The sequence below is a fragment of the Coregonus clupeaformis genome, unplaced genomic scaffold, assembly GCF_020615455.1.
Source record: "Coregonus clupeaformis isolate EN_2021a unplaced genomic scaffold, ASM2061545v1 scaf0176, whole genome shotgun sequence".
Taxonomy (NCBI): domain Eukaryota; kingdom Metazoa; phylum Chordata; class Actinopteri; order Salmoniformes; family Salmonidae; genus Coregonus; species Coregonus clupeaformis.
The window spans coordinates 270,213-295,491 of record NW_025533631.1 but is presented as its reverse complement, the minus strand read 5'-3'; the positions used below and the strand labels follow the sequence as shown (position 1 = coordinate 295,491).

Below are 25,279 nucleotides of genomic sequence, written 5' to 3'. Positions count from 1 at the left end.
AATGAGCAAGGCAGAGGCAAAAAGACTGATATATACAGGACGGCAGGAAGGGACAGAAGAGAGGAGGCTATTTTTACAAGATTAAGGGTGGGACACAGCCAGTTGAATAAGACATTAAATCTGATAGGAAAGCATCCAACAGGAAAGTGTGATTATTGTCAGGAAACAGAGACCGTGGAGCATGTATTGCTACAGTGTGGGCAGTATCCGAGGGAAAGAGAGAGGATGAGATCTAGTATGAGGGAGAAGGGGATACAGGACATTAGTTTAAAGAATATATTGAGTAGAACGTCATTAGACTGGCTGGCAGGTAGGATTTAGTTTCTCCCTGTCTCTGGCCCACACTCCAGTACAGTAGGTGGCGTTAATGCACCATAACGTTGGATGCCAACAGCCGATAAAACCCCACTGAAGAAGAAGAAATGGGCTTACTCGGCTTCCGTAGATTATTTTAGTGGTTCGTGACGCACTAGCGCGAAACAGACAAGATAATTTTGACAGGCAAGATGGCGACTTCGGAGCCGGTAAGCGAGATTGAGGTATATGGACATTTCGTGGAACCTACACGACAAAAAAAAAAAAAAAAAGCCATCCTGTTTTTATGTCGTTAAGTTCAATCTTATGGCAGTCAAATCTACCCGATTTCAATTGAATATTTGGCTTCGGGAGCTGTGAAGTCTTGGGTGTCTGGTTCCAACATGCTCAGCAATGGATGCTAACGTTAGCGATGGATTTAGGGGGTGGCATTGGTGACGAGGGACTGGACATCGGTGGTTCACACTTGGCTCTTTAATCCAATATACTTCGATACATTACTCTACCTATCACTTTAATTGTGTCCTTTCATATTTATTATCGTATTTGTGATCGGATTTATTTACACGAATCAAAAACTGGTGACATCTGGACACGTGTGTCCGTGCTGCGCTAGCAAGGTTTTACATTAACTTGCTAACTAACGTTGGGACTATGGGGCTACCTAGACCATTTGAATCGGACGATTTTTCCAAATTTAACTACCTGTTCTGGGGCCAAATGTAATGAATTTGCAACCGATCCATCATTAACTATTCGAATATCTGTAACTAACTAGTTAGCTAATTATTAGCTTCCTACTAGGCTAACTAGCTAACGTTAACTAAATGGTGTTCCCAATTTGATTTAGCTAACGTTACCTAGCTATATAAACTAGCTAGCTAACGTTAGCTATACGACATACTCTGACATTAATGAATTAGGTTGCTAGAGGCCAACATCAGTGTTTGAAAGTGGTTTAGCTAGGTAGTGAGTGAGTCACCCAGTCAACTGAAGTACACTACAAGACCAAAAGTATGTGGACACCTGCTCGTCGAACATCTCATTCCAAAATCATGGCCATTAATATGGAGTTGGTCCCCCCTTTGCTGCTATAACAGCCTCCACTCTTCTGGGAAGACTTTCCACTAGATGTTGGAACAATTTTGTGGAGACTTCCATTCAGCCACGAACATTAGTGAGGTCGGGCACTGATGTTGGGCGATTAGGCCTGGCACACAGTCGGCGTTACAATTCATCCCAAAGGCGTTCGATGGGGTTGAGGTCAGGGCTCTGTGCAGGCCAGTCAAGTTCCTCCACACCGATCTCGACAAACCATTTCTCTCCCGAGTGGCGCAGTGGTCTAAGGCACTGCATCGCAGTGCTAGCTGAGCCACTAGAGATCCTGGTTCGAATCCAGGCTCTGTCGTAGCCGGCCGCGACCGGGAAACCCATGGGGCGGCGCACAATTGGCCCAGCGTTGTCCAGGGTAGGGGAGGGAATGGCCGGCAGGGATGTAGCTCAGTTGGTAGAGCATGGCGTTTGCAACGCCAGGGTTGTGGGTTCGATTCCCACGGGGGGCCAGTATGAAAAAAAATAATGTATGCACTCACTAACTGTAAGTCGCTCTGGAGAAGAGCGTCTGCTAAATGACTAAAATGTAAAATGTATGCATCATTCAGTAGTAGAAATGACAGACAGGACCTTTAAAATTCTAGGTTTGGCTTGAATCAAAATTGTATGTACAAGTCAGACATGGGTGGAATACATGCATATTTAGTATTGATCTAGTATCAGTAGTAGTTAGTATCCATGATTATCCTTGATTTTGATATGATTGCGTATGTTAAGAACTATTGGCAAGATGGGTCTAAGGATGTTGTTATTGTCAGATTTCCTGCAAACAGCTTATATTGTACTGATTCATGTTTTTGCTGTCATCCCATCCAGAATACACCTGAAACAGAAGAGCCCCAACCTGAAGTAATCCTCACTCCACCACCTGTGGTCCCTGGTTCTGAGCAGTACATCAAACACCCCCTGCAAAATAAGTATGGACACCGTTTGGTGTGTGTGCTTCTGTCTGTCTCTGTGTTTGTGCATTACAATTAGTGAATTTTTCAGTGAGACAAATTCTTGTGGTAGTCAGAACATGCAACAATCAGTGACAAAGGTGGCCCGAAACAAACTATTACGTTGCAGAATACATGGTTTATATAGCATAACAGATAGAACTAGAAGAGATAGAATGTCTCTTCATTGAATCTACTGTCAGTGATTGCCATATTATTCACCATAGGTTAATACAGAGAGGCTGCCTAGTCTGCCACTGTATCCCGTGACTCACTACAGTGGAATCTCCACCAAATAGCTGACTTTCTCTGACCCAGGTGGTGTACAGTAGCTGTGTAAGACTTACAGTGCCTTCGGAAAGTATTCAGAACCCTTGACTTTTTCCACATTTTGTTAGGTTACAGCCTTATTCTAAAATTGATTAAATCGTTTTTTTCCCTCATCAATCTACACACAATACCCCATAATGACGAAGCAAAACAGGTTTTTAGAAACGTTTGCTAATGTATTACAAATAAAAAAACGGAAATATCACATTTACATAAGTATTCAGACCCTTTACTCAGTACTTTGCTGAAGCACCTTTGGCAGCTATTACAGCCTCGAGTCTTCTTGGGTATGACGCTACAAGCTTGGCACACCTGCATTTGGGGAGTTTCTCCCATTCTTCTCTGCAGATCCTCTCAAGCTCTTTCAGGTTGGATGGGGAGTGTTGCTGCACAGCTATTTTCAGGTCTCTCCAGAGATGTTCGATCGGGTTCAAGTCTGGGCTCTGGCTGGGCCACTCAAGGACATTCAGAGACTTACATTTACATTACATTTTAGTCATTTAGCAGACGCTCTTATCCAGAGCGACTTACAGTTAGCACATACATTATTTTATCGAACCCACAACCCTGGCGTTGCAAACGCCATGCTCTACCAACTGAGCTACATCCCCTGCCGGCCATTCCCTCCCCTACCCTGGACGACGCTGGGCCAATTGTGCGCCGCCCCATGGGTCTCCCGGTCGCGGCCGGCTACGACAGAGCCTGGATTCGAACCAGGATCTCTAGTGGCACAGCTAGCACTGCGATGCAGTGCCTTAGACCACTGCGCCACTCGGGAGAGACGACTTGTCCCGAAGCCACTCCTGTGTGGTGTTGGCTGTGTGCTTAGGGTCGTTGTCCTGTTGGAAGGTGAACCTTCACCCCATTCTGAGGTATTGAGCGCTCTGGAGCAGGTTTTCATCAAGGATCTCTCTGTACTTTGATCCGTTCATCTTTGCCTTGATCCTGACTAGTCTCCCAGTCCCTGCCGCTGAAAAACATCCCCACAGCATGATGCTGCCACCACCATGCTTCACCCTAGGGATGGTGCCATGTTTCCTCCAAACATGATGCTTGGTATTCAGGCCAAAGAGTTTAATCTTGGTTTCATCAGACCAGAGAATCTTGTTTCTCCTGGTCTGGGTCTTTAGGTGCCTTTTGGCAAACTCCAAGCGGGCTGTCATGTGCCTTTTACTGAGGAGTGGCTTCCGTCTGGCCACTCTACCATAAAGGCCTGATTGGTGGAGTTCTGCAGAGATGGTTGTCCTTCTGGAAGGTTCTCCCATCTGCACAGAGGAACTCTAGAGCTCTGAGTGACCATTGGGTTCTTGGTCACCTCCCTGACCAAGGCCCTTCTCCGCCGATTGCTCAGTTTGGCCAATCAATTGAATTTACCACAGGTGGACTCTAATCAAGTTGTAGAAACATCTCAAGGATGAACAATGGAAACAGGATGCACCTGAGCTCAATTTCGAGTCTCATAGTAAAGGGTCTGAATACTTATGTAAATAAGGTATTTATGTTATTTATTTTTTATAAATGTGCAACATTTTCTAAAAACCTGTTTTATGCTTTGTTGTTATGGGGTATCGTGGGTAGATTGCTGAGGTTCTTTTTAATTTAATCCATTTTAGAATAAGGCTGTAACGTAACAAAATGTGGAAAAAGTCAAGGGGTCTGAATACTTTCCGAAGGCATACCAGTCAGAAGTTTGGGGTCACCTACTCATTCAAGGATTTTCTTTATTTTTTACTTTATTCTACATTGTAGAATAATATTGAAGACATCAAAACTATGAAATAACACACATGGAATCATGTAGTAACCAAAAAAGTGTTAAACAAATCTAAATCTATTTTATATTTGAGTTTCTTCAAAGTAGCCACCCTTTGCCTTTGACAGCTTTGCACACTCTTGGCATTCTCTCAACCAGCTTCATGAGGTAGTAACCTGGAATGTGTTTCAATTAACAGGTGTGCCGTGTTAGGTTAATTTTTCCTTCATAATGAATTTGAGCCAATCAGTTGAGCCAATCAGTTGTGTTGTGACAAGGTAGGGGTGGTATACAGAAGATAGCCCTGTTTTCCCTCATCAATCTACACACAATACCTCGTAATGACCAAGCGAAAACAGGTTTTTAGAATTTTTTTCACATTTATAAAAAATAAAGAACATAAATACGTTATTTACATAAGTATTCAGACCCTTTGCTATGAGACTTGAAATTGGTGCATCCTGTCTCCATTGTTCATCCTTGAGATGTTTCTACAACTTGATTGGAGTCCACCTGTGGTTTGGAAAGGCACACACCTGTCTATATAAGGTCCCACAGTTGACAGTGCAAGTCAGAGCAAAAACTAAGCCATGCGGTCTAAGGAATTTTCCGTAGAGCTCTGAGACAGGATTGTGTTGAGGCACAGATCTGGGGAAGGGTACCAAAAAGGTCCCCAAGAACACAGTGGCCTCCATCATTCTTAAATGGAAGAAGTTTGAAACCACCAAGACTCTTCCTAGAGCTGTCGGGGGAGAAGGGCCTTGGTCAGGGAGGTGACCAAGAACCCAATGGTCACTCTGACAGAGCTCCAGAGTTCCTCTGTGGAGATGGGAGAACCTTCCAGAAGGACAACCATCTCTGCAGCACTCCACCAATCAGGCCTTTATGGTAGAGTGGCCAGACGGAAGCCACTCCTCAGTAAAAGGCACATGACAGCCCGCTTAGAGTTTGCCAAAAGGCACCTAAATGACTCTCAAACCATGAGGAAACAAGATTTTTTTGTCTGATGAAACCAAGATTGAACTCTTTGGCCTGAATGACAAGCGTCACGTCTGGAGGAAACCTGCCACCATCCCTACGGTGAAGCAATGGGATGGTGGCATGCTGTGGGGATGTTTTTCAGCGGTGGGGACTGGGAGACTAGTCAGGATCGAGGGAAATATGAACGGCGCAAAGTATAGAAAGAGCCTTGATTAAAAACCTGCTCCAGAACCTTCTCCCCAGACCTCTGACTGGGGAGAAGGTTCACCTTTCAACAGGACAACGACCCTAAGCACACAGCCAATGTGATATTTCATTTTTTTTTTTTTGACCAAGATGGCGTAGCAGTGCGGTCGTGTACTCTGTATTGTGTCTATGTAAATAGCCATTTTTTTGTTTTCTCTTTCGTATATATTTCTCAATCACACTTTTCATCCTTCAACTAAATATACTTTCCTGCAACCCGCCTCACCCAATGTGGAACGGATTCTATTATTTATTTTACCTTTTTATCCAGAACCTCCGGTTGAAACTAGCCAGCTAACTAGCTACTTGGTATTAGCCACCGTTAGCAGTTTTCACCATTGTCCGTGGCCTGCACTACCTATAATAATAATAATATAATATTATGCCATTTAGCAGACGCTTTTATCCAAAGTGACTTAGTCATGTGTGCATAGATTTTTACGTATGGGTGGTCCCGGGGATCGAACCCACTACCCTGGCGTTACAAGCGCCATGCTCTACCAATTGAGCTACAGAGGACCTACCAGCCAGCTCTAGCCTGGACTATTATCGGCCAGTCTGCACTTTCTGCACAGCACGCTATCGACCAAGAACATATCGGATTTTTCTGCCGGAATCACAATCACTGGACTTTAACACCGGATCATCGCAACTAGCTAGCTGCAACCGAATGGATGTTGTTGGTTAATCACCACCGCCCCCGAAGCAAGCACCAGTTAGCCTTGAGCTAGCCTCGAGCCAGGCCCATCTCCCGGCTATCTACCTCTGTCAACCGGACGGGACCTCCTAGTGTCGACACGGAGCCCCGCCGATCCATCACGACTGGTCTGCCGACATAATCGTCTGATGTGGATACAACAGGCTTCCCGTTGCACACGCAATCAACAGCCGTGCTTCCTGCTCGCCTGTGCTGTAGCAGCCATTCGAACTGCTCCCGGACTCACCTATTGCTGTTCACTGGACCTTATGATCACTCAGCTGCACAGCTGATGCCTGCTGGACTGTTCCTTTACACGGTACCCCCATCCTGTTTATCTGTCCTGTTTATCTGTTTAGCCTCAGCCCAAACTTTCGTCGCCATTACCAGTTATTGTCTTAGCTCTCTCGAATAACACCTGTGATTGCTTTATGCCTCTCTCCCATGTCAATATGCCTTGCCTATTGCTGTTCCGGTTAGTTCTTATTATACAATTTCACTGTAGAACCCCCTGTCCCGCTCAACCAGCCTCAGAGAGCTCCTTTGTCCCACCCCCCATACACGCTGAGACCGGCTCAATTGGTGCCTGCAGTGATGCTATCTCTTTCATCGTTACCCAACGCTTAGGTTTACCTCCACTGTACTCATATCCTTCCATATCCTTGTCTGTACATAATGCCCTGAATCTGTTCTACAACGCCCGGAAATCTGCCCCTTTTATTCTCTGTACCCAACGCTCTAGAAGACCAGTTCTTAAAGCCTTTAGCCGTGTCCTTATTCTACTCCTCCTCTGTTCCTCTGGTGATGTAGAGGTTAACCCAGGCCCTGTAGCCCCCAGTATCACTCCTACTCCCCAGGCGCTATCATTTTGTTGACTTCTTTAACCAAAAATTCAGAAATGTCCATCCCCAACTACAACATTTTCCGTCTAGATAGATCTGCCAAAGGGGGCGGAGTTGCAATCTACTGTAGAGAGAGCCTGCATAGCTCTATCATACTATCCAGGTCTGTGCCCAAACAGTTTGAGCTTCTACTTCTAAAAATCCACCTTTCCAGAAATAAGTCTCTCACTGTTGCCGCTTGCTACAGACCCCCCTCAGCCCCCAGCTGTGCCCTGGACACCATATGTGAATTGATTACCCCCCATCTATCCTCAGAGTTCGTACTTGTTGGTGACCTATACTGGGATATGCTTAACACCCCTGCCGTCCTAAAATCTAAACTAGATGCCCTCAATCTCACACAAATTATCAAGGAACCTACCAGGTACAACCCTAAATGCGTAAACATGGGCACCCTCATAGATATCATCCTGACTAATTTACCCTCTAAATACACCTCCGCTGTTTTCAAGCAGGATCTCAGCGATCACTGCCTCATTGCCTGCGTCCGTAATGGGTCCGCGGTCAAACGACCACCCCTCATCACTGTCAAACGCTCCCTAAAACACTTCAGCGAGCAGGCCTTTCTAATTGACCTGGCCCGGGTATCTTGGATGGATATCGATCTCATTCCGTCAGTAGAGGATGCCTGGTTGTTCTTTAAAAGTGCTTTCCTCTCCATCTTAAATAAGCATGCCCCATTCAATAAATTCAGAACTAAGAACAGATATAGCCCCTAGTTCACCCCAGACTTGACTGCCCTTGACCAGCACAAAAATATCCTGTGGCATACTGCATTAGCATCGAACAGCCCTCGCGATATGCAACTTTTCAGGGAAGTCAGGAACCAATATACACAATCAGTTAGGAAAGCAAAGGCTAGCTTTTTCAAACAGAAATTTGCATCCTGTAGCACTAACTCCAAAAAGTTTTGGGACACTGTAAAGTCCATGGAGAATAAGAGCACCTCCTCCTAGCTGCCCACTACACTGAGGCTAGGAAACACTGTCACCACCGATAAATCTACGATAATCAAGAATTTCAATAAGCATTTTGCTACGGCTGGCCATGCTTTCCACCTGGCTACCCCTACCCCGGCCACCAGCTCTGCCCATGCCTCCCCCCTCGCTTCTCCTTCACCCAAATTCAGATAGCTGATCTGAAAGAGCTGCAAAATCTGGACCCCTACAAATCAGTTGCGCTAGACAATCTGGACCTTTTCTTTCTAAAAATAGCCGCCGAAGCTGTAGCAACCCCTATTACTAGCCTGTTCAACCTCTCTTTCGTATCATCTGAGATCCCCAGAGATTGGAAAGCTGCCATGGTCATCCCCCTCTTCAAAGGGGGTGACACTCTAGATCCTAACTTTTAAAGACCTATATCCATCCTACCCTGCCTTTCGAAAGTATTTGAAAGCCAAGTTAACAAACAGATCACCGTCCATTTCGAATCACACCGTACCTTCTTTGTTATGCAATCTGGTTTCCGAGCTGGTCATGGGTGCACTTCAGCCACGCTAAAGGTCCTAAACGATATTATAACCGCGATCGATAAAAGACAATACTGTGCAGATGTCTTCATCGACCTGGCCAAGGCTTTCGACTCTGTCAATTACCTCATTCTTATTGGCAGACTAAATAGCCTTAGTTTCTCAAATGACTGCCTCGCCTTGTTCACCAACTACTTCTCAGATAGAGTTCAGTGTATCAAATCGGAGGGCCTGTTGTCTGGACCTCTGGCAGTCTCTATGGGGGTGCCACAGGGTTCAATTCTCGGGCCGACTCTATTCTCTGTGTATATCAATTATGTCGCTCTTGCTGCTGGTGAATCTCAGATCCACCTCTACGCAGACGACACCATTTTGTATATATCTGGCCCTTCATTGAACACCGTGTTAACAAACCTCCAAACGAGCTTCAATGCCAAACAGCACTCCTTCCGTAGCCTCCAACTGCTCTTAAACGCTAGTAAAACTAAATGCATGCTCTTCAATCGAACGCTGCTTGCACCCGCCTGCCCGACTAGAATCACTACTCTCGGCGTGTCTGACTTAGAGTATGTGGACAAATACAAATATCTAGGTGTCTGGTTAGACCGTAAACTCTCCTTCCAGACTCACATTAAGCATCTCCAATCCAAAGTTAAATCTAGAATCGGCTTCCTATTTCGCAACAAAGCCTCCTTCACTCATGCTGCCAAACATGCCCTCGTAAAACTGACTATCCTACCGATCCTTGACTTCGGCGATGTCATTTACAAAATAGCCTCCAACACTCTACTCAGCAAATTGGATGTAGTCTATCACAGTGCCATCCGTTTTGTCACCAAAGCCCCATATACTACACACCATTGTGACCTGTACGCTCTCGTTGGCTGGCCCTCACTACATATTCGTCGCCAAATCCACTGGCTCCAGGTCATCTATAAATCACTGCTAGGCAAATCCCCGCCTTATCTTAGCTCATTGGTGACCATAGCAACACTCACCCATAGTATGCGCTCCAGCAGGTATATCTCACTGGTCATCCCCAAAGCCAACACCTCCTTTGGCCGCCATTCCTTCCAGTTCTCTGCTGCTAATGACTGGAACGAACTGCAAAAATCTCTGAAGCTGGAGACTCTTATCTCCCTCACTAACTTTAAGCATCAGTTGTCAGAGCAGCTTACCGATCACTGCACCTGTACACAGCCCATCTGTAATTAGCCCACCCAACTACCTCATCCCCATATATAATTTGCACCCCAGTATCTCTATTTGCACATCTTCTTCTGCTCATCTATCACTCCAGTGTTAATACTAAATTGTAATTATTTTGCACTGTGGCCTATTTGTCTTACCTCCATAACTTACTACATTTTCACACACTGTATATATATTTTTTTATTGTGTTATTGACTGTATGTTTTGTTTATCCCATGTGTAACTCTGTTGTTTTTATCGCACTGCTTTGCTTTAACACAGTTGTAATTGAGAACTTGTTCTCAACTGGCTTACCTGGTTAAATAAAAAAATACATTTGCAAACATTTCTAAAAACCTGTTTTTGCTTGGTCATTATGGGGGTATTGTGTGTAGATTGAGGGGGAAAAAAACGATTTAATCAATTTTAGAATAAGGCTGTAACGTAACAATGTGGAAAAGGTCAAGTGGTCTGAATACTTTCGGAACGTGTCCTGTAGAAGTTTGGGGTGGAAGCAGTGCTTGTTTGGTACAATAGTTCTACGTTGTTGATAACTGGCTGCTGATTACAACACACCTGCTGCTCATTGTTTACACCAGGGTCGTGTTTATTAATTAGGCACAAAATGGAAAGAAAAGGACAGAGCTGAGCTTGTCAAATAAGAAACACTCAGTTTTGTTTTCAGTTGAAAGATATTTTAAAACATGTTATTATTGTGTGCCCAAATGAACACGACCCAGATGGGATACTAGGGTCACGCTCACTAGGCCAAAAAAACAAATTTTTCCCAAAATGTTGTTATCCGTATTTCCCTTTACATTCTCACAGCTGGCTTTAAACCTAGATGAAGAACAAAGCTGATCATACTTCCGCTCTACAGATGTGGCATTGACATTGTGATATCACCACTTTTGTCTCTTCTACCACATCCCATCCAGTGGCTGTCTATTCAATAGGGCGCCAGGCCATAGACTACTGTAGGCAGTACAGCAGGCTGGTTAGAACTGCTGACATAGAGCACTGCCTCAGTAGACCCTCTCTAGACCTTTCCGTCTGTTCTGTCCCTGCCTCTCAGGTGGAGGCTGTCCCTCCTAATCACCGATTCTGGGCCGGTCTGATGCTTTAAAACTCCATGATTCTGGTATTTTTTTCCTGTTTGAAAAACATTCTTAGTCCAGTGGATTAATGATTCTATTGGTTTTGGTGTTAGTTCTTTGAAGCTCTCTGAATGTTACTTTGGGGTGGCTTTGCACCAGAGAAAAAACAAGGCCAAACACTGCCTTGTGCAACCTCTTCCTCCTGTTTATGGCTTTACCTCAAGTGACACATTAGTGTTTGTTTACAAGTCTATCTGTGACCTCACCCTGGTTCACCAGACGAGTCATGGCACGCATCGTCTCGTTTCTCAACACTATTGATGATTTGAGAAAGTTACTAAAAAAGCTTGCGCTCTGTTCTCTTTAAAGTATTTGTTTCAGGATTTCACTTATGGGATACGCCCCCAGCGTATTCGTCAGAAGCCTTTATTACACTACGCCAGCCATGATTGGCCGGATCGTTGAGACGTGTGCGTCGGGGAAGGGTGTCCCTCGTACCCTATAAAAGGTCAGACTGCAGCGTCTCTGAGTTATCAAACACCTATTTTCATCAGAAAGCTTACCTCGACACGACTGCATTTTCCTAAATTAGCTCAACTGTCCACAGACATGAGCTTACAACTTGCTCGCCGGGCGCTATTCTCGGGACTGTGCGGTGGTGGCAATTTTCCTTTTCCTTCACTATAGTTAGAGGAAAATTCTTAGAGGGAGGAACAGGTACAGTTGTAACACGGCTAACTTGTTCTCGACCAAGTTGGCTGTATCCAAACTGTGACTAGTCGTTAGCAAGCTAGCCACTACGCTAGCTAGCTTTTGTGGTTTTACTTTGACGAGACGTTTTTACTAGCTACACCAAGCTATCTTTTCTAATCTGTCTTTTCAGAAATGGTAACCGGCCATCACACCGAGTGCCACGGTCGGAGATGGCTAGCGATTTAGTGGGTTATCTGACTAGCCTACCACGCTAGTTTTTTTTCTGACAGCTAAAAACATAGCTTCCCAGCTATGGCAACAAAAGCATCTCCCATCCCAAACGAGGAGAAGCTCTCGGCACGACTCTGCTCCTGTGGAAATATATCGGCCAAGGACACCCACTCGGTGTGCTCTGCTTGCCTTGGGCTGCAAAATGCAGAGGAAGCGTTAGCCTCTCCCAGCTCCTGTCCACACTGTGCCCTCTTCACTGTGAAGAGCCTCCGTCACAGGCTAGCACGCCAAGCTAGCCTGAGTCAACAGGACCCTAACATGGGGCCTGGCATCCCTGATGGCTCATCAGAGGCCATGGATATCCCCACGGGGAATCCAGAAGCAACGGCTAGCGCTAGCTGAGGCCACCAGCTCGAAGCCATTGCCCCGCTGTTGCAACGACCTCGCGACCTCCCTGCCAGGCTTCCTGATTGGAGACGACAACGACTCCATAGGGTTTTTCGACAGCCTCCTTTCGGAATCATCTGACGGAGACAAAGACTCCTTCTACCCCTCAGGCCACCAAGCTTCCTGCCGGGGAATCTGAAACCGGACACGCAGGCTAGGCACCATCCCCACCAGCTCTCGTGTGGACCTGTAGGATGTGTAAACGCGCTGCGGATAAACTGGTAATTCCCTGGGCCAATGCAGTAGCAGAGACCACCACATCACACTACGAGGGTGAGGCTACCCAAAGCCAAACGGGCGGCCAGGCAATTAGTACCAGTCTTCCCAGAATGCCTGGAGGAGGTTACCCGTACCTAGAATACACCTTTCTCCTCCAAAAACCCTGTCCAAGGTGGGTCGGTGTTGACATGGAAAGGATTAGGCTTGCCCACATGCCCCCCATCGAATCCCTAGTGGCTTCCCATCTACACCCCAGCCAGAAGTCCTCCGTGACCTCGACTGGCCCCACCTTACCTACCAAGTACGAGCGCTTCCAGTCCTCCGCGACAGAGAAGGTCTACAGGTCGGTTGCCACATCGGTGTGGGCTTTCAGCACCGCCTCCATGCTCTCGGCATAACAAGCTGAGCTACAGGAGGAGATAGCGGTCACACCAAAGCCGGGTTTATGAGACAAGATCTGCACTGCCACAGACCTCAACCTGCGTCTGCTTAAAGCCGCCGTACAGACGTCAGGAAGAGCGATGGGGCTCATGATATCCCAGGAGAGGGCGCGATGGCTCAATCTATCCACGGTGTCTGATAGTGAGAAGCTGGATATTCCAGTAGACCCTAAAAGCCTTTTTGGTCCCACCGTTGAGATGATGCAGAAACGGTGCGAGGAGAAAAAGAGGGAGGGTGAAGCCCTCCAGTTCTGTCTGCCCAGGAAGACACAGCCCAGTGCCTTTCCTGTGTCTCGCCGCACCTTCGCCCAGGCTGCAGCAGGTCGACCCCCCTCAGCTTTTAAGCTCCCCAGACGCCCAGCCCCCCAGGCTGCGAGCCCAGGGCAACAGAGAACCTTGGACCCTAAGGGCCCCTGGTCTAAGAAGCCTCCCTTCTCACCAATGGCACCAAGGAGTCAGCTGGCCCCTAACCCCACCCAGGGGGTAAGGAAGAAGAAGCGGATGGCCTAGCGGTGTCCCCATCGCCAGAGAGGTGAAAACGGCCTCCCCCAAGCACAGTTCTATCTCCTCTACATCACCATGTACAGATCTCCATAGATTGCACGGTAGCACTGCACTCCTGGAGACACCCAACGTTTCTGTCACAGGGTGCCCAGATGGGCACTGTTTTATCCAGAAAAGTAGTCACGACGGGCGTGTCTCTCTCGTGTTGGGGTGCAACCCACGAGGGCGGAACGGTCAACGGGGTGTGGGGAACCCATCTCCGTTCTATTCACATAAACTGCCTGGAACTCCTTGCAGTGTCCCTAGCATTAAAGTCGTTTCTCCCATTTCTGGAGGGTCGTCATGTTCTAGTCAGAACAGACAATACCACCGTTGTGGCTTACATAAACAGACAAGGGGGACTGCGATCCCCTCACTTGCACACACTGGCACACAGACTGATTATGTGAAGCGGTGTGCCACTCCAGTCACTGAGAGCTACTCATGTACCGGGAGTACTGAATCTGAGGGCCGATTTACTCTCCAGGAGGGAACCCGCCATATGGGGAGTAGAAGCTCCACCCAGAGGTATCCAATCAGGTTTGGATGCACTTCGGCATTCCAGCAGTGGATCTTTATGCATCACTGGAGAATAGTGTCCACTATTCTTTTCCCTGAGGGATCGGGATGCACCGATGGGAGTGGACGAGTTGGCACACGAGTGGCCATGCGTCCTACTGTATGCATTCCCCCCCGCTGGCCCTGATTTCCCCCACCCTAGCCAGGGTGCAGGAGAAGGGTCTATTTATCATACTAATAGCACCACATTGGCCAGAGAAACACTGGCTAGCGGAGATCACTTAACTACTATGCGGTCAACCGTGGCCCCTCCCTCCGCGTCAGGACCTACTGTGCCATTTGCACAGGGAGACTTTCCATCCTCACCCAGAACAGTTGGCACTCTGGGCATGGCCCGTGAACGGTTGAACTTGAACACTGCCGGGCTTCCCCAAAATGTCATTTAGACTATTCAGAGAGCTACAGCCTCATCCACCAGGTCCTTTTATGATTGTAAATGGCGCGTGTTTGAGGAATGTGCACTAAATCACAGACCGTGCCATTCCAGTGCTCTGTCCGAGTAATCCTGTTGTTTCTACAGGAAATAATAGACAAAGGAAATGCTTTTTCTACTATTAAGGTACAGTACCAGTCAAAAGTTTGAACACACCTACTCATTCAAGGGTTGTTCTTTATTTTTATTATTTTCTACATTGTAGAATAATAGTTAAGACATCAACTATGAAATAACACATATGGAATCATATAGTAACCAAGAAAGTGTTAAACAAATCAAAATATATTTTATATTTGAGATTCTTCAAAGTAGCCACCCTTTGCCTTAATGACAGCTTTGCACACTCTTGGCATTCTCTCAGCCAGCTTCACCTGGAATGCTTTTCCAACAGTCTTGAAGGAGTTCCCACATATGCTGAGCACTTGTTGGCTGCTTTTCCTTCACTCTGCGGTACAACTCATCCCAAACCATCTCAATTGAGTTGAGTTTGGGTGATTGTGGAGGCCATGTCATCTGATGCAGCACTCCATCACTCTCCTTCTTGGTCAAATAGCCCTTACACAGCCTGGAGGTGTGTTGGGTCATTGTCCTGTTGAAAAAGAAATGATAGTACCACTAAGCGCAAACCAGATGGGATGGCGTATCTCTGCAGAATGCTGTGTTAGCCATGCTGGTTAAGTGTGCCTTGAATTTTAAATATATCACTGACAGTGTCACCAGCAAAGCACCATCGCACCACCTCCTCCATGCTTCACGGTGGGACCACACATGCGGAGATCATCTGTTCACCTACTATGCGTCTCACAAAGACACAGCGGTTGGAACTAAAAATCTCAAATTTGGACTCCAGACCAAAGGACAGATTTCCACCGGTCTAATGTCTATTGCTTGTGTTTCTTGGCCCAAGCAAGTCTCTTCTTATTGGTGTCCTTTATATATTTTGACATTTTAGTCATTTAGCAGATGCTCTTATCCAGAGCGACTTACAATTAGTGAGTGCATACATTTTTCATACTGGCCCCCCGTGGGAAACGAACCCACAACCCTTGCGTTGCAAGCGCCATGCTCTACCAACTGAGCTACAGGAGGGCCAACTGAGCTACATGAGGGCTTTCTTAGTAGTGGTATCTTTGCAGCAATTAGACCATGAAGGCCTGATTCACGCAGTCTCCTCTGAACATTTGATGTTGAGATGTGTCTGTTACTTGAACTCTGTGAAGCATTTATTTGGGCTGCAATCTGAGGTGCAGTTAACTCTAATGAACTTATCCTCTGCAGCAGAGGTAACTCTGGGTCTTCCTTTCCTGTGGCGGTCCTCATGAGAGCCAGTTTCATCATAGCGCTTGATGGTTTTTGCGACTGCACTTGAAGAAACTTTCAAAGTTCTTGAAATGTTCCGGATTGACTGACCTTCATGTCTTAAAGTAATGATGGACTGTCATTTCTCTTTGCTTATTTGAGCTGTTCTTGCCATAATATGGAGTTGGTCTTTTACCAAATAGGGCCATCTTCTGTATACCACCCCTACCTTGTCACAACACAACTGATTGTCTCAAACGCATTAAGAAGGAAAGAAATTCCACAAATTAACTTTTAACAAGGCACACCTGTTAATTGAAATGCATTCCAGGTGACTACCTCATGAAGCCGGTTGAGAGAATGCCAAGCGTGTGCAAAGCTGTCATCAAGGCAAAGGGTGGCTACTTTGAAGAATCTAAAATATATTTTGATTTGTTTAACACTTTTTTGGTTACTACATGATTCCATATGTGTTATTTCATAGTTTTGATGTCTTCACTATTATTCTACAATGTAGAAAATAGTAAAAATAAAGAAAATCCCTTGAATGAGTAGGTGTGTCCAAACTTTTGACTGGTGCTGTGTATCTGGCAGCTATTTCGGCTTGTCATGTGGGTTTTGGGAGCACGACAGTGGGGCAACACCCCCTTGTTGCCCGTTTTATGAAGGGTGCACGTCGTTTGCATACGGTGTCCGAACAGCTTGCCCCGTCATGGGATTTATCAGTTGTTTTGGATGCTCTATGCCAACAGCCTTTTGAGCCCCTGGATCAGGTGGAGGTGAAGATGCTTTCATTTAACACAGCACTATTACTAGCACTGGCCTCCACCAAGCGTGTAAGTGACATTCACGCACTCTCAGTGTACTCATCATGTGCACAATTTGCACCCGGTAACGATAGGGTATCATTGCAGCCTAACCCCGCCTTTATCCCTAAGATTATTAACCCATCTTTGTCTTCCCCTTGAGCTGGTAGCTTTTTATCCCCCACCGTTTTCCTCTCCGGAACATCAACGGGTGAAGTGCTCACTAAACAGCGTCTCTCCCACTGGTAGTGGGGGCTATCTCTTTGGCCTACACAAGAAAGGGTATTCAGTCTCCTGCTGGCCTACAGGCTCATTCCACTAGAGGAATGGCATACTGTTTTACGTGTAGGATCTTCTGATGAGCAGGAACAGGGGCAGGGGAAAAAAGACGTCATCCGTATGCACTCGAATAGCGAATGGAGGCACTCTAATAACGAATGGAGGCACTCGAATAGCGAATGGAGTCCGCTTTCCCGCATGTATTTATTTTTTCAATCATGCTACTCCAGTTTTATAGTGGAGAATGTTATTAATATGAGCAGCTGAGAAATAAATATAGTAGGAGTGCTTTTTGTTGTTGTGGCAACCATCAAAACTGTGCTTTCTCACAGGATTGCGTATATGTCTGGGCTATGCGTATGCATAAGCTCTAATATGCGTATGGGTATTTTGAATTAATTGTCACCTTAGAAAGCACTGTCCATTCCATTGTGTTAGGCTTTAACAACATCCACAACGGCCATATTTTCCACTCAGTTTAAACCTGTTGTTGAACTTATTTCTTCAAATTGCTCAATCACAGTGAGGTGAGTTTTTTAAAAGCATGATACTGTTTTGATAAGTGTTTGAAGTGATTTTTGATTGCAATTGCATTGTCAGAGTGGTTCGAGGGACAATTGAGCACTGAGTACCAGGCCATTAGCAACCTGACGGTTGTTAGCGAGTTGGGTACTACAAACGCATGTCCAGAGTGCATAAAAGGAGATTACCGTGACTCAACGGTCACATGGAATTTTACTGCGATCATGACTGCCGGTGTGGTGGTAATATGGTCACTGCAACAGCCCTAGTTCTGCCTCCAGGGCAAGATTCATGACAATAAACGTCAACCTGCTCTGTTTATGGGTGCTGGGGAGCACGATGGAGAATCTCTGACTGTGTCCTCTCTCCTCAGATGGGCCCTGTGGTATTTCAAAAACGACAAGAGCAAAAGCTGGACAGAGAACCTCCGTCTCATCGCAAAGTTTGACACAGTGGAAGACTTCTGGGCGTGAGTACTCGTCCTCTCCCTCCTCCTCATCCTCTTTTACCTCTCCACGCTATGACATCACCATGACAGAGTGGAAAGAAGGGGGTTATTCTATTTAGCAGGGCGGAACGTTAATTTGCAGCTATAAATGCATTGTACAGAATGGAAACAAGTTTCTATTATGTGGAGTAAAGGACTGAGGCAGTTCTATGCAATGCATTGCTATCTGTGCCCTGAATGTGCCTCATTAGTTATCTCTAAATAGAAATGATGGAGAATGACACGGAACAGGACATTTATAATCATAGTGTCTAATATTGTTGCATATAGGCCTGTGTTTAAGTGTGTCTCTTGGTTTTGTGTTGTAGATTATATAACCACATACAGCAGCCCAGCAAGTTAGGCTTCGGCTGTGACTACTGCTTATTTAAGGTAAGTTCACTTCTGAAACAAACAGTATCCCTTCAGAGGACTTGTCGCTGTTCTGTTAAATGAAAACATCAGGGCCCGAATGCATAAAGCATCTCAGAGTAGGAGTGATGATCTAGGATCAGGTTTCCCCTGTCCATTCAATCTTATTCATTATGATCTAAAAGGCTAAACTGATCCTGGATTGGCACTTTTACTGTAAGACACTTTATGAATAAGGGCCCAGGATCAGGGTTTCCATTAGGACAACATGTCCGGGAAGATTGTAATTTACCGGCCATTTGAGAAATGTACTGGACCCATATGCATTGGGTGCATAACCCATTAGGGCGTCCACCCACGGTGATCAGAATGACAGAAATCACATTTAGATTATGGTAATGCATCATAACAGAACATGCAACTCATGTAATGAAGCAGACAATAAAACTTCATTTTCAAACATTTGCCAAAATGCAATTTGTGGGACAACACCATTCTAAACAGCACACCTGGGAAAACACCATTCTAAACAGCGCACCTGATAGTGGTTCCATTTGTGACAGAGATGAAAATCTCTGTTAGAAACTTAGAAAGAGGGGGAATCTAAAGATGCAACAACCGGATGGGTTGCTAATATGACTAGGATTGTTCCTTTTGCTTCTGGACATCGAAAGAAAGTTGATATTAAAACCAGTAGAACAGGAGAGAAATGGCATAACGGTGGGTCCAATAGGGAAGTAAATGGAAATACATTTGCCAAAATTATATAATTACTCCTGTCTATACAGAAATAAATGAAATCATTCAAAATGCTTCACCAGAAAGCATGACTTAGCCACAGAGGAATCAAGGATAATTTGTTTCTTGTAAAAAATAGCTCGTAGGCCTATTTGGAAAGCCCGCCGTTTGGGCAGCACGCGTGGCATGGCAATAGGCCTAGCTGGTTATTGAGTTGCAGCTGTCAGTGAAGATAATGTGTCTTGAGTATAATTTTTAATGTTGAAACAAGACGGGGAAGTGGTGTGTGGCGAAGAGATAGGCGAGTCTCTCGCCAGAATGTCTCAGCTGTCTCCTGTCAATTCATTGTGTGAATTATTTGCACTTCGAATTTTTTTTTTTTTTACCAATTCCCCATTACATATGTCACCAGTAGTAAATATACTATTAATCCCAATTTGGTTACATACATTTTTTATTTAACCTTTTATTTAACTAAGCAAGTCAGTTAAGAACAAATTCTTATTTACAAAGACTGCCTACCAAAAGGCTTAAGTCCTTCTGCGGGGATGGGGAGGCCTTTTAATGCATGTATTAATTACATTAATTTACCGTTCTCATTCTTGGAGTGGAAACGTTGTTTGCAGAGTTCACAACCCGCTACACTTGTGAGGAACAAGTTTGGGTTTATTTCATAACCATAATTTACGAGATTTGTCCATTTTTGAGCATGCCTGGTTTCCCTGTCCTGATAATGTTGAGGGAGTGTGCGCGCCTGAGCATGCATAGAAGTACCTGGTCTGCTGCGCGGAAATGAAGGGGAGTGTTGTTCTTTTGACATCCATTGCGAATGATGATATACAATGAATAAAAATATAAACGCAACATGTAAAGTGTTGGTCCCATGTTACATGAGCTGAAAGAAAAGATCCCAGAAATGTTCCATATGTACAAAAAGCTTATTTCTCTCAAATTTGGTGGACAAATTAGTTTACATCCCTGTTAGTGAGCATTTCTCCTTTGCCAAGATAGTCCATCTACCTGACAGGTGTGGCATATCATGAAGCTGACTAAACAGTATGATCATTACACAGGTGCACCTTGTGCTGGGGACAATAAAAGGGACATTAAAAGGCAGTTTTGTCACACAACACAATACCACAGACGTCTCAAGTTTTGAGACAACCGAAGAATTGCTGAACAAACTGTCAGAAATCATCTCAGGGAAGCTCATCTGCATGCTCGTTGTCCTCACCAGGGTCTTGACCTGACTGCAGTTCGGCGTCGTAACCGACTTCAGTGGGCAAATACTCCCCTTCGATGGCCATCGGCATGCTGGAGAAGTGTGTTCTTCATGGATGAATCCCGGTTTCAACTGTACCGGGCAGTTGGCAGACAGCGTGTATGGCGTCGTGTGGATGAGTGCTTTGCTAATGTCAACGTTGTGAACAGAGTGCCCCATGGTGGCGATGGGGTTATGGTATGGGCAGGCATAAGCTACGGACAGCAAACACAATTGCATTTTATCGATGGCAATTTGAATGCACAGAGATCCCGTGATGAGATCCTGAGGCCCATTGTCATTCCATTCATCCGCCGCCATCACCCCATGTCGCAAGGATCTGTACACAATTCCTGGTTGCTGAAAATGGCCAGTTCTTCCATGGCCTGCATACTCACTAGACATGTCACCTATTGAGCATGTTTGAGATCTCTGGATTGACGTGTAAGAGCGTGTTCCAGTTCCAGCCAATATCAGCAACTTCGCACCGCCCTTGAAGAGGAGTGGTACAACATTCCACAGGCCACAATCAACAGCCTGATCAAGGAGATGTGTCGCGCTGCATGAGACAAATGGTGGTCACACCAGATACTGACTGGTTTTCTGATCCATGCCCCTACCTTTTTTAAGGTATCTATGACCAACAAATGCATATCTGTATTCCCAGTCATGTGAAATCCATAGACTAGGGCCTAATGAATTTATTTTATTTGACTGATTTCCTTATGAACTGTAACTCGGATTTTGCCTATAGGCTACTTTGAAGCAAGGTAAGACATGCCTCAAAATTTGCCGGCTAACGGAAAGCCTGCCCAACATGTACATTGGGGTCAAATTAGCTAACATTCCCCGACCGCTCTCTGTGTGTTTCAGGATGGGGTCAAATTAGCTAACATTCCCGACCACTCTCTGTGTGTTTCAGGATGGGGTCAAATTAGCTAACATTCCCCGACCGCTCTCTGTGTGTTTCAGGATGGGGTCAAATTAGCTAACATTCCCCGACCGCTCTCTGTGTGTTTCAGGATGGGGTGAAGCCGATGTGGGAGGATGACAAGAACAAGCTGGGCGGGAGGTGGCTGATGACCCTCAGCAAACAGCAGAGACAAATCGACCTCGACCGCTACTGGATGGAGACGGTAAGCATCATTATCCTTAAACCTGGGTCCTGTTCATTAGGCACCAAACGGAAGAAAATGGGACTGAAACAAGGATGGACTACCTGAACTCAAAGCTCATTTTTGTTTTCCATTGCTAAATGTTTTAGAATGTTTCCCGTTTTGCGATGGTCCAGGTAGTCCCTGCATCTTTTTAGTCAGTTTTCTTCCGTATGGTACCTAATGAACACAACCCTGCTGCAACTCTCCATGACTATACTTCCAGAGTATTGTCAAATAGTCTTCTGTATGGGACGGATCGCTAGAGGGCAACTTAACACGTAAAGAACATTTTATTAATTCCATAGTATCATGTACTGTACTTGATGTGTGATTTGTGTGTGTTGTAGCTGTTGTGTTTAATTGGTGAGTCGTTTGACGAGGCCAGTGAAGATGTGTGTGGAGCGGTGGTCAACATCCGACCCAAGGGAGATAAAATAGCCATCTGGACCGGGAACTGTCAGAACAAGGAAGCCATCGTGACAATAGGGTAGGTTATCTTTCTGGCCTTTTGTCAATTGGGGAAAAGTCTGTCCTTTCCTCCACTCCTCTGTGGCTTGGAAACTGATAAGTGGTCACTTTGTTAATAAGTGAACAGAGGATTTTCTTCCTATCCTCGATTGCATTCCTCCAGCGGAGGATGCTCAGTTGTATCCTACCGCGGAAGAGTTTTGAAATCAGCCACACACCCTTTGAAACAGCAGTTGTTTTCTAGAAGGAGAAAAGTGTGCGAACATTGATTAGAAACGCTACTTATTATTTTATCAAAAGATGTCTAGCACATCTAGCTAGTTTCTTTTTACCACTTTACACATGTATTTTGGGATTGCACACCTGTAAACGTCATTTGCCTAATGAAACACTAGAAGAGGAGTCTAATTTCATACTAGCGCATTTGTTTCTAAGTTTCCTCTTGCTTACCTTTGACCTATTTCAAAAGGAGGTAAGGACTGAGGAAAGGACGCAAGGAGTTGAAAAAATCAAATTGAGAATCTCACTCTGTCTCATGCACACACACACACTCTTTTATCCACCAATTACACATTTCATTTGGGCACATAAGCGACTTCTGTCTATGTGCATTCTGTATAGTATGTGTATTGAACAAGTAAAGATAATGATATTTATGTTATTCAAATGAAAAACGTTTCAATTGAAAAGGCTTTCCTTCAAGTTACCCCGGGAGTGCAAAAAGTGTGTAGTTGGCAGAAATGCCATCAGTTCTGAGACTAACGGTACTGCACTGTTTCTAGTTCCCCACTAGGTGGAGACAATGCATGTAAGACTGTACTGAGACCCTATTCAATATTATCTCCCTCATCTCTCTCTCCAGACAACAGTATAAAGAGCGCCTGAGTATCCCCATCAAGCTCCTGATTGGCTACCAGTCACACGATGACACGTCTAGCAAGAGTGGTTCCACCACCAAGAACATGTACTCAGTCTGATCAACAACACCTACCCCCATCTCAGCTCAACTAGCAACCCCCTGCATCAACAACACATTAATTATTTTCAGTTGTCAATTACTGTTAGTGTCCTTCCTTTTTACAGACGAGAGAATTGTTGAAACGTGTACAAAATTAGAGCTCCTCACTAACACCCGATGGACCGGCTGGCTAACCGCCGGTTCTGGTCGGGAAGAAGAGGAAGGAAAGAAAGTAGGGCTGCGTCAGCTGAAGCTGTTGGGATTTGACCTAGAAGATCATTAAATAAATGAGTTAATTTTAGAATTGGAGAGTATATGTAACTAATAATACCAGTGGCTTTCCCCATACTAACGTAACTGAGGAGAATATATGTCGTTTAAGGCTTGATTAAAAGACCGACACCGTTCTTAGCTGTAAAACCTTTTCCTCTTCTCATTTATGATCATTCACTGTTATGAAAAGTGTTTCTCACCAACCCACCCAGGATAGAAAAAGTAGACGAGATTCATTCATTCATTCAGCAGATTTTAAAGGGCAACCAGCGTTTTAACCTTCTTTAGTTGGAGGTGTTTGGCATGAGAAGGGATTGCAGATAAGACAACGGTATCTTATATTTTTTCTTGTAAAAGAATAGTAGTGGTAACAGAAGAAAGGCCACTATAGTTTCAGCCATGCTGGGATTGTGGATCCTTTTCTTGTATAACTATTTTGAACTTTTGTTTCCCTTACATGCATTTATTATATATGCATTGCAGTTGAACTACATAGTTGGAGGACAACCATGAAAAAACTAAAGTTCCTTACAATTGTTTTTGTTATTGAGGTTAACGTCATGGACTACTGCTTAATAATATAGAACATTTTTTACAGTGTATCATACTAAGTAAAGATGCCAGGACAAGTTTTAGGTCTGCTTCTTACTGTTTTCTTCCTAACAAACTGTAGAACATTTCGCACTTCTCTCTGGGTCCTGTGCGAGTGGAGAAAAAAGGGATATCTATCCATCGTGAAATGATTTTGCTCATAATGTATCTGTAATTCCAGGATGTATATTACCTTCTTTCAAGTAAAGGTTGTGCTTTGCATTAAAACCAGAACAACGCTGTCTCCTTTTCTGTGTTGTCTGTTTAGCATCACTTCCTTTAGTGTCATGGGGGTGCGTTCAATATACAGATTATGCATAGGTCAGAGCCCTATACCATATACAGTGCATTCGGAAAGTATTCAGACCCCTTGACTTTACACATTGTTACATTACAGCCTTCTTCTAAAATTGATTAAATTGTTTTTTCCCTCATCAATCTACACACAATGGCCCATAATGATAAAGCAAAAACAGGTTTTTATAAATGTTTGCTAATTTATTCAAAATAAGAAGATGGAACTATCATATTTACATAAGTATTCAGACCCTTTACTTAGAACTTTGTTGAAGCACCTCGCAGCAATTACAGCCTGGAGTCTTCTTGGGTATGATGCTACAAGCTTGGCACACCTGTATTTGGGGAGGTTCTCCCATTCTACTCTGCAGATCCTCTCAAGCTCTGTCAGGTTGGATGGGGAGCATTGCAGCACAACTATTTTTAGGTCTCTCCAGAGATGTTCGATCAGTTTCAAGTCCTGGCTCTGGCTGGGCCACTCAAGGACATTCAGAGACTTGCCCCGAAGCCACTCCTGCGTTGTCTTGGCTGTGTGCTTAGGGTTGTTGTCCTGTTGGAAGGTGAACTTTCGCACTGGAGTAGGTTTTCATCAAGGATCTCTCTGTACTTTGCTCCGTTAATCCTTCCCTCGATCCGGACTAGTCTCCCAGTCCCTGCCGCTGAAAAACATCCCCACAGCATGACGCTGCCACCACCATGCTTCACCATAGGGATGGTGGCAGGTTTCCTCCAGACGTGGCGCTTGGCATTCAGGCCAAAGAGTTCAATCTTGGTTTCATCAGACCAGAGAATCTTGTTTCTCTTGGTCTGAGAGTCATTTAGGTGCCTTTTGGCAAACTCCAAGTGGGCTGTCATGTGCCTTTTACTGAGGAGTGGCTTCCGTCTGGCCACTCTACCATAAAGGCCTGATTGGTGGAGTACTGCAGAGATGGTTGTCCTTCTGGAAGGTTCTCCCATCTCCACAGAGGAGCTCTGTCAGAGTGACCATCGGGTTCTTGGTCACCTCCCTGACCAAGGCCCTTCTCCCCCGATTGCTCAGTTTGGCTGGGCGGCCAGCTCTAGGAAGAGTCTTGGTGGTTCCAAACTTATTCCATCTAAGAATGATGGAGGCCACTGTGTTCTTGGGGACCTTCAATGCTGCAGACATTTTTT

The 25,279-nt window shown here is 45.1% G+C and overlaps 1 protein-coding gene across 2 annotated transcripts; it reads left to right on the top strand.

The window, feature by feature from the left end:
* The first annotated feature begins 427 nt into the window (after window positions 1–427).
* On the top strand, window positions 428–24,072 carry LOC121574652 (eukaryotic translation initiation factor 4E). Of its 2 annotated transcripts, none has more exons than XM_041887200.1 (7): window positions 428–524; window positions 2,245–2,345; window positions 17,899–17,994; window positions 18,342–18,405; window positions 21,406–21,519; window positions 21,888–22,027; window positions 22,871–24,072. In XM_041887200.1, exons 1-7 carry the CDS (start codon window positions 507–509, stop codon window positions 22,983–22,985), a joined length of 648 nt encoding a protein of 215 aa, XP_041743134.1. In that variant the 5' UTR covers window positions 428–506; the 3' UTR covers window positions 22,986–24,072. The 2 variants fall into 2 exon arrangements, with proteins under 2 accessions (XP_041743134.1, XP_041743126.1); XM_041887192.1 differs by having other exon boundaries at window positions 437–539.
* The last annotated feature ends 1,207 nt before the right edge of the window (window positions 24,073–25,279 follow it).